This window comes from Astatotilapia calliptera, chromosome 7 (assembly GCF_900246225.1).
Source record: "Astatotilapia calliptera chromosome 7, fAstCal1.2, whole genome shotgun sequence".
Lineage (NCBI taxonomy): Eukaryota > Metazoa > Chordata > Actinopteri > Cichliformes > Cichlidae > Astatotilapia > Astatotilapia calliptera.
In genome coordinates, this window is record NC_039308.1 from 15,689,767 (window position 1) to 15,699,747 (window position 9,981).

The 9,981-nt window shown below is 41.7% G+C and overlaps 1 protein-coding gene across 2 annotated transcripts in view; it reads right to left on the bottom strand.

Annotated features, from left to right (window-relative positions):
* The window catches only part of fibcd1b (fibrinogen C domain containing 1b), a 120,060-nt gene extending 111,141 nt beyond the window's left edge, over positions 1-8,919 (bottom strand). For both annotated transcript variants that reach the window (XM_026173349.1, XM_026173348.1), the window contains exon 1: positions 7,986-8,919. In XM_026173349.1, coding sequence (XP_026029134.1) covers positions 7,986-8,057 — 72 coding nt within the window. In that variant the 5' untranslated portion in view covers positions 8,058-8,919. The remainder of the gene's footprint in view (positions 1-7,985) is intronic.
* Between the last annotated feature and the right edge of the window lie 1,062 nt (positions 8,920-9,981).

Consider the following 9,981-nt stretch of genomic DNA (forward strand, 5'->3'; position numbering starts at 1 on the left):
TGAATATCCACTAGCTCACCAATATTGTGGATCTGTAGTCTTGTTTGAAAAATGGTGCAGGCATTCCAGATGTGACCTGTTTTATGTCCTTTTTGAATATCGCCTAGATGCCCCTCCTGGACTTTTTACCAACAAGCAGTTTGTTTACAAAAACGTCGTATTAGAACAAAAGATGACAGAAATACTTATAAAAAGAGTAGGAAACATGAGAACATTAAACACAATCATGAGACAGACTCATAATCTTAATCCTACCATGAACTAGCCAAATTACAATTTAACCATAGGGTTGTATTTGTGTATTATCTATTTGTCAGTATATTGGTACTGGCATTTACAACAGTGGAAAATTGAAAATTAATTACACAGTTATCCATCAGAAGGCGCTCTGCAACTTCTCTGTTTTCAACACCACAAAAATAACAACAAGCTAATGCTAGCAGACTATAAGACATGAGTGATATACGACTTGTCATGACAACAAAAAAAGATGATCTTTATGTCATTATTGTAAGAACTTAATACACATAACTAGGGATGGGTACCGGTGTCCGGTGCCATGATGGCACCGGTTCTGACATAAACGGTAGTAACCAGACCGAAAAGCAGCGCACATTTTGGTGCTTTATTTAGGTGCTTTTTTTTTCCTGAGCTGTGATACACTTTAGATTCTAGCCAATCATTTTACGTTTCTGAGGATAGTAGGCGGGTCCAGGTACGTACGTTCTTTTAGAGCAGAGCTACAGATTAAAAATGCCCAAGGCCAAGCGGTCAAAAGTCTGGCTGTACTTGACAGCAAAATATGCAAACTCAGCAGCCTGCAACAAGTGCTTTAAGCTGATACTGTGATACTGTGCAAAGAGGTAACACCTCGAATCTGATGAAACACCTGGCGACGCATAGCGTTTTTTTAAAAGCTGAAAAATGCGCGTATTTGATAGCTTGCTGCGAGACCTCACACTGAGCACATCTACTGCGGGTGTGGTGCCTGTTATCGGACCCGGAGTTAGCAACATCCCCCAAAAACCCGAAGAGAGTCCTGGCCCCTAGCCCTGCCAGTGTAGCAGAAATGATGACGGATGATGATGGCAGCAGCAGCCGTTCTTCTCTGCGTGAGTAGCTTAATGTTGTTTGTGTGTAATTTACGTTGAGTAGGCTAACCACGTTATTACATTAATGCATGTAAGGTGAACTAGCAAACACCGTCGTAGTTACATGCGGCTGTCTTCTTGTTTGATGGCAGATACTCCCTTCACCCTGGCCAAAAAGGCTAAAATGACCAAAGAAAAAGTGGAAAACAGCTAAACATGAGAGGTTTTTGGACAAAGTTTGTGTTTTTTCCATTGTTTAAGCACTGCTTCCAGCCCAGAGTGATGCCATAAATCCCCTATAGCTGCAGAAAAGGCTAACATTGTTATCTTTTTACAAAAAAACAGCTGAACATGAGAGGTTTTTGGACCAATTTTGTGTTCTCCATTCTTTAAGCACCGGTTTGAGCACCGGTTTGAGCACCGTTTAAGCACCGGCACCGTTTGAAAAGTACCGGTTTGGCACCGGTATCGGATAAAACCTAAACGATACCCATCCCTACACATAAACCAATATTTTGAAAAAATACAGCCTATGTATTGGATTTTGAAAACTCCAAATATGGGAGTGGTTCTTATATAGTGCCATTTGAGTACTTAAGCGCTTAAGTGGCTTTATACAATATGTCTCATCTGCATAAGTACTTCCTATCCAGTATTCGGACACACATTCAGAGTCCGATGAACGCATCAGGATCAGCTCGGGGTTCAGATTGGATTGGATTCTGGTTCGTCAGGGACTGAACCACCAACATTCTACATTGAAATACATACATAAATATTTTTTTTTATTCAATTAAAAAAAATAACTCAACATATTAAGACTATCTGTTTACAACCATTTTGTAACTAAAAAAGTTGGAAATATTAAAAAAATATAAAAAAAACAACATGCATCTGCTTTTTATTTCCATAGCAATTTGGTAACCAATATTTTGGCCACCTCTGGCCTCATTGCTCATTATGACCCTTCAGTATTTTGCAGCTGAACAGTGACCATTTCTATTGCTGTAACCATGGAGTGTGCTGGGATGCTACACAAAAGGGCTCTGTCTGTGTCGGAAACCTAAACAAAACTGCATGCCGCTCCATTACGACACTCAATCACTTTCTATGAGAAAGCACTCTTCACTTATATAACAACTTGACAGTAATGGCTCATTACCTCTTTGATCCACCAACACACAGGGTCCTCTCACACATTCATACCTTCATTCTAACAATAGTCCTACACTCCTGTGAACCACTTAGGCTTTGAACCCACAATTCAACAATACTAAAACAATGGAAAGCATCTATAGCGCATGGATGTGTTTATAGCTGGAAGGAAGCTGATATTGCACCGATACAAAGAATAAAAACAGAGAGAGGCAATTAGAAAAGCATTTGTGTGAGAAGAGACGTACCCACAGGAAGATGAGAAACAGCAAAAAATTAAGGCTTTGAAATTCATTATAGTACACGCGCCAGTTTATAGGGGATGTTGCTATGAAGAGCAAAGTGAAATCAGTGACACCGAGGGACTGTTTTTGTTTTCTTCTTGATAAATAGAGTTACTATATCTGTTCTGTCCCCCTCCCCCAACTAAGTTTGAAAGGATTGATAAAAGTAAGTCATCACACAAGAGAAACATGCATAGACCCTCGCATGAAAATGTCAAACTATAAGTACTTTCATGTACTGTACAGTTCTTAACACAGCCTAATTTGAGATGTTTACAGTACAGACAAAAGCGCCCACATGTAAAGACAGAGAAAGCAACTTCCACATTATCATTGTAATTGATGCGCTGAAGTTGACTGAAAGCAGAATGTGTAGCTATTATTGTATCCGTATCGGTGATGTGACAAATACACGAAGCCCTTTGGTGTCAGGTGCTTCCTCGATGCCAAGCCAGAGCAAGGCAGGGGAGACCAAGGCCGAGGTTGTTAGAGCTGTAGTCCTGCCACAGCAAGACCCCCCACAGGGAAATCACAGGCCCAGTGATCCAGGGAAGTCTCTCTGCTCTGTTTTGCTCCAGTCCACATGGCCTCCTATACCTCTGGCCAGCTCAGCAGGTTCATTATTTCGACAAGGGTACCCACAGAAGCAGCAAGCCCACATCTGTCACGGAGACGGCACGCATTTACAATCTTCAGCCCTCAACATACTGTTATGCTGATGATTAAAGTATCATGGCATGGCTGTATAGAACATATACTTCACATGTGTCTGCTTCCAGTGTAGCGTTGTTATTAGGGCCGAACAATTAATCAAAGTCACGATATGAAAGGCCGCAATTTTCCAATCGCAAATGCTGCCCTATTAAACACAAATAAGCCGTAGCGAGTAAAAGTTTAAACTATGATGACAACTGCAAATTCTTTCTGTTACAGTTAATAAATGTTAAATCTTTGCATATCCTAGCTATCATCCTAGCTAGTATGCTAACTGTGGGCATGCCAGCAGTTTTAATTTGATCATTAATTAGCAGCGGGGAATGTAAGTACAGCCACGACTCTCTTTTAGTCATGTTTTTGGTCTTTACCAAATCCTTTGGGAAGTAGCTGACTTTTTACAGGCTGCACTCATCTATATTTTCACTCTTTTTCACTAATTATGGCTTTTGGTTTAAAAGGCTCTACAGAGAAGAGGAGATTAATAATTCTCTGTATTGATCGCTATGTGGGAAAGGTTTTGCTGCCATTTCACGCATTCTTTATATGGAAAAAAAGAATAATTACCATTTTTGTACAGTGATCATGGCAATTTCATGTGTTTGTTTGTCGAGTGTAAATGGCTTCTCAGTTGTACGCACATTACTGTTTTGAACTCGTCACATGAACGCTATAAATCGGGACCTGAACGATTCAGAGCTGCAAAGAAGCGTGCTTTGTGATTGCAGATATCAAGATTACCATCAGTTGCCTCTTAACAGCTGCTTGTCGTTATTATCATGGAGTAGCCACTCTGCAATCGTGTTGTGCTGTTATCCAGAAATCTAAAGGCACTTTGGAACTTCTTCATTATGTTTGAATGCTACTGAGCAATGTCAAGCATGAGACTACTGTTGATTGGCACACCCCCTCCCATTGACCAGAAGATATTGCACGTTTCCCTTCCATTAAAAACTGAGGTTAAGGTGCTTAAAAAATACATATGATACATATTCCATTAGTACATGAGTAAGATTACTTAGTGATTGCACTCACTTCGGGGCACTTCAGTTTAACGTACAGGACGGAAATAAAATAATCACACAGTTACTTAGAAATAAAAAAATTTCCACTATTGCTGTAGGGGTAAATCAGTGTGTGCATGAAGTGCTACAGAGCCTGACTCTTGTGCCACAGTTGCGTGTGGGTACAACATCTAATTAAGTGAGTTAGTGCAGTTTGATAAATACCAGCAGAGGTGTCGACATAATTTGTGATATGGGTTGCTGCTGAGTCTGTTTTTGATACTTGTGTGTGATAAACATAGTGTGTGTGTGCACATATCTTTGCATGTATGTGTTGCACATCATCCTCCTTCATATAGCTTTCCTTCATGATGTTTTGGAGATAGATAGACTTCCTAACTATTGTTACACGCTTTGCTGACTCATTGATTCCATTTCTTGACTTTGATCAGTTTGTGTTGGTTGTGGTTCTAAAGTGAAGCTTAGGGTGTAAGAGCTGACAAACTGTCAGATATATTCCATGGTTTTCTAGTCATAAACAAAAAGTTTTTTTTCCTCAATGCTTTGGAAAGTTTAGAGAATGTTATTGATTATCTCCAGCCCAAGTGGGCAACCCCACTGGGCTTATCTCCCTTTAAAGCTGTACTGTGTGCGTGTTTCTGCATCATGTGTGGTAAAGATGAGAAATATACAGACATATCCTATGTGCAGTACATTTATATATACCATAGGAGTTAGCACATGTGTATGCACTTATATCACACTATGAAATTTAAAAAGAAAATGCCCCTTAACCTGCTATAAGAATCACATCACAGTAACTAATATACAAATCTATAAATCTGATATAGAAAGGGAGTTTTTCCTTCCCACTGTTGCCAACGTGCTTGCTCATGGGGGTGCATATGATTGTTGGGTCTTTCTTTGTGTGTATTATTTTAGGGTCTACTTTACAATATAAAGCACCTTGAGGTGACTGTTGCTGTGATTTGGCTCTGTATAAATAAAATTGAATTGAATAGAATAGCTAACCTTTCAAAAGAAGACCTACAGGACAATGGGGTTTCTGTACAGAACAAAACCTTTCTTATTCCAGTGTTGAATTACAAAAATGTAAAACTGATACATAACTTAAAACAGAGAGTTGATGAATCACAATTTCATCAATTCATTCCAGCCATGTAAGCAAACAGGTTAACGATTCAGGCGAGCGGCTTTCATCGGAGCGTGAGAGAAAATGGAGGTTAAATCCTAACAGTTAAGCAGGTCATTGGCTTCAGGAGTCACATGATAATTCACTTCCTTGTCCTTTGGATACCTTTTTGATATTATGTAAATGACTGAAAACAAGTTCTGTTTTCCTATAATCATCATCCAGTCCTTTGGGCTTTCATCATTTGGACTGCATGCGACCAAAAGCTCTTACTCTGGGGATGTGTATTCATTCCAAAGCAACCTGCTCTTATCATATTTTGTTTTTGTTTTTCTGTTGTTTTTTTTGCCTTGACTTTTCTCAGCTCTGACTTTTTTCATCAAAAAAGCCTAATATGAATGCTCCGCTATTGTGCTCGCTCGAAATTCTCCCAAGTTAATAGCACATCCAACCATGTGGCCACAGTCACACAGTTGCTTTGTATCTGGCGAAGATTTCAAAGCCGGTTTTTAAGTCGCACTTGAATCTCCGCTTTACTCTAAATGGCACCCATCTGTTACAAAAGGGCACAGATGACAGCCCACCTACAGCAACGACTCAAATATGCAGAGTTACCAGACAAATACCAGGCGATGTTTTGTAATATCAAGACAAACAGAGACCGCAAGAGATCTCTATTACCTGATCCCTCCCCACTGGGTCTGAAATGACTGTGTCAATAGCACGAGACTGGAGATAAAAGATTGGTATTACTGCTAAAGATTGCAGGGAGAGACTGGCTGACAGAAAAAGAGGGATGGGGTGGGGGTGGCAGAGAGAATGGCTATGTCTGCCTGTGTGTGATAGTAACATAACAAGTGCCGAAGAAAGAGACAGATTGATGTAGGGAGGAGTGGGACAGATTGGAGCATTAGGCATTCTTATTTCCCACAACATCTCCTCTCACCCAGTGTTGAAGTTATGGATAACATTCGGCTTTTTCACAATATTAGAGTCATTCAGATTTTTCTTTTTTAAATCTAAACATGACTCTTCACTTTTCATTCATTCATCAACAACAACCCCCCCCCCCCCCCACAACCTCAGTTTAGTTTACTGATCAGACACAGAGAGGCTAGCATTGCAGAACACACACACACACACACACACACTCAACACATTAAAACCCAGGGCAGGCTATCTGGTGTTCACGTGACCTTTAAGTGCTTATAAAATAGACAGGGGAGCTTGTAGGCAATAAAACGCTGGCCTCGACTTCACTTATAAGCAGGTTACATGAAGATCTGCCAGCTGTAACATACAACACATTAAACTCATCTCGGTATCAGTCCATACTCATGCAGCAAGACTCAAACACAGGCCCACAGTGCCACCATGCAAGTGACTCTGACTGAGCCCTGAAATCTACAGGAGAGCAGCAAGCCACACATCCAACACCTAAGCAGTATTAGAAATGTGCCAAAGTCGAGCGTCTTTCTAACAATTGGAATGGCACCATTCGCAATTCACAGTACAAAAAACAAAACAAAAACATTCTAAAAACACATATTATTGATTAGTCTCACTGGGATAATAATGTTGTCGTATATTTTAAAAAAAATCTATTGTGCGATTTATGTGAGCTGATTTCCTTTGAAACAAATCAAAGGTGCGTCAGCAATGGAAAGGTCGCCAAACTGCAGGCTCACGTCAGATTTGCTCTTACTGTCTCAGATTTCTCTGAGGAACTTTTCAGCACTTTCACATTTCTTATTAAAAGCCATCTACATTTTTAGAAACAAGGAAAGGAAAACGTGTGTTTTCTCCTTTCTGTGTGTTTTGCAAAGGCCACAAGCTGCATCAGTGCCCCGAAATCCGATCCCTTGTTCCCGAGGAGACCTTTCTCTCTCTCGCCTCCTCTCTCTGTCTCTTTCTCTCTCTCATTGGCTGTCAATAACCCTCTACTGACCTTGTGAAAACACATTGACTATTCCCCAAAGTAAGCCTTTCGTGCATGCAACACCATACACGTCCGACCCTGTCCCAGTTCACCCGAGCGGGAGACAGGCTGAACTCAAGACTGTCGGGAGGATGTCTGTGCGCCAAGTTTCGGCATTTTCAACAAGACAAACGGGATTTTCAGACAAGCGAGCAGCTTGCAGCCCGAAGTAATCTGACAATATGTGGTGAGGATGCAGCCGAGATGCGCAATTATCTCCTGCAGTGATTTTCACCTATTCCCCTTAATTAATGTATTTCTAAGTAGGGCTAACTAACACGTTCGCGCGCTGTGACACATTAAAATAAAAAAATAAATAAAAAGTAGCCGTGGGGACCGTGTGATCCGCGGGTGGGTTGAAACATTATGACAGGAACAGAAGTGCTAAAGCTCGGGGAGTCGGGAATAACAGCTCATCTGCAGCTTCTGTCTCTACAGTGCAGTGATTCGCCCGAGAGGCACATCACCAAATTCAGCGTGGTAACACTGCAGCAAGCAGATGCACCACTCCTCATAATAATAATAATAATAATAATAATAATAATAATAATAATAATAGTAATTTAAAAAAGCCCACAGATCGAGTGGAGAATGTGCGGAACATACCTGGTTTTTATGCCGAGTTCCATCTTCGAGTTCAGAAGAGCTGTTCATGATTCCCCATCGGTCATTTACCATCACACGAAGAATCGGCGCATCGAATCCGCCTGTGTTTCGGGGCGGCAGGGAATAAGCCCACTCTTTTTAAGTCTTTACCTGCGATTCAGCCTACTCCATGAGAAAGAAAAATGGGGGTACTGGACGTAGAAAAACGGACAAGGCAAAAGTACTTATGTGGCACTTGCACACATTACGCACCAAGGGAACTTAGACTAAATTCCTCCAGACTTTCCTGCTTCTGTATCCAATATTCCAATTAGAAAGAGTTTTCTTCTATTACAATCGCCTGGAAATTAAAAACAGATTCACAAACGCGATTATTTTGCATTTAACAATTTTTTTTTTAAAAAGAGCAACCTCTCCCCCCAAAAATTTATCTTGATCAAGCACCAAGCGCAGTCCTTTTAGTCCACAAAAAGAAATCGACAAAAATCTTTGTTCGCTCAGATTGCTTGGTGCATTCTGACCTTTGCGTCCACCCACTCCCGTTATCCGGACACTTTGAGGCGCCAGGTTGGCCAAGACTGTTTCCACTTATCACTGAACAGGTAGAGAGAAGATGGGGAGAGAGTTGCAGAGCCGCCGCGTCCTTTCCACTTCTCCAGAAACCCTCCAATAACGGAGCCGCTGGACGGATACTCTTGCTCTTTTTCTTTTCTGCGCCAGGCTGATCTATCTGGGAATTTCACACAATGCCGTTGACAAGACGTGTTGCGGTGAGATTAGCGTGCTCCGCTTGCGAGCTCCGCACGGGGCGCTCCGTGCCTCCGACTGTCAATCAGCGCGTCCCTTCGGTACGTGCGGCGCGCTCCAGGGCAACGTTCCACCCCAGTACCGCCCTGCCCTCGATAGATGTGCCACCGCCTCACCGCCTACTGCTTCACTTCCACCTCAGCGCAAACCCTCCTATCCCGCTGCAACCCAAACAGAAGCAGATCATAGATTATATATATATATATATTTCTAATGTGGAGACAACAGACTGTAGGCGGTTAAACACAATCCTGAGAACAGATTGCTGACGGAATCCTCCTTGTGGAAATCTAATAAAGGTTGCTTCATATTTCAGAGATTGTCACAGCACCCTTTGAACATTATTGCACCCAGTGTCTGACTGGATTTTAATGACTAGACGTAAGATTACCTAGGATTTCTAATTGGTGTGACAGCCGTTAGAAGTGTGTGTGTGTGTGTGTGTGTGGGGGGGGGGGGGGGGGGGCTCTTTGGGAGTTAAAGGCAGAAGAACCTCAGTGAGGTATATAAAAAAAGAGGGAGATGAATCAGAATATTAAACTGAAGCTACTACCTCATTTATTTCACAGAAGTCAGACGACTAGAGCCCTTTCCTGGATTAACACAAGTTTGTGTTGTGTTTCAAGCTCAGTGGACATCAAATCCCAAACATAAAAATCCAGGCCAGTTTTTAAAAAAGGGGTGGCAAATTAAAAGAAAAACATACATACAGCGTCTCAGTTTGGTGTTGACATCACTACAGTTTGCATGCACGTCTGTACTGACTCTGCACTCGACCTGAGAGATTGAACTCAATTCATCCAAAGAGATTTGGACAGTTTCAATGATGGTTATGAGAAGCGCTGTTGGTTCAAAAGCTTCCACAGCTCCGGCCAGTGACTCAAACCATTCAGTGAACACTTTTGCCATAGGGAAGGGGGTACTGTCATCCTCAAATAGGCTACTCCCATGAGGGAAGAAATGTTTTGTCACAGAATAAAGGTGGCCACTCGGTACAGCTTTGCAGTGGTTTGCAGTGACACTTCCTGATGCCAGCAAAATTCCTCCCATACCATCACAGAGCCATTGGATCCTCTTGCTGCTGGGGTCAAGCCTTTATGTCCATGGGCATTCTCTTGGTGCATGACATGCATTCGCTCACACACTGAGAAGTTGGTGATGGATGACTCATCTCACCATATCACCTTCT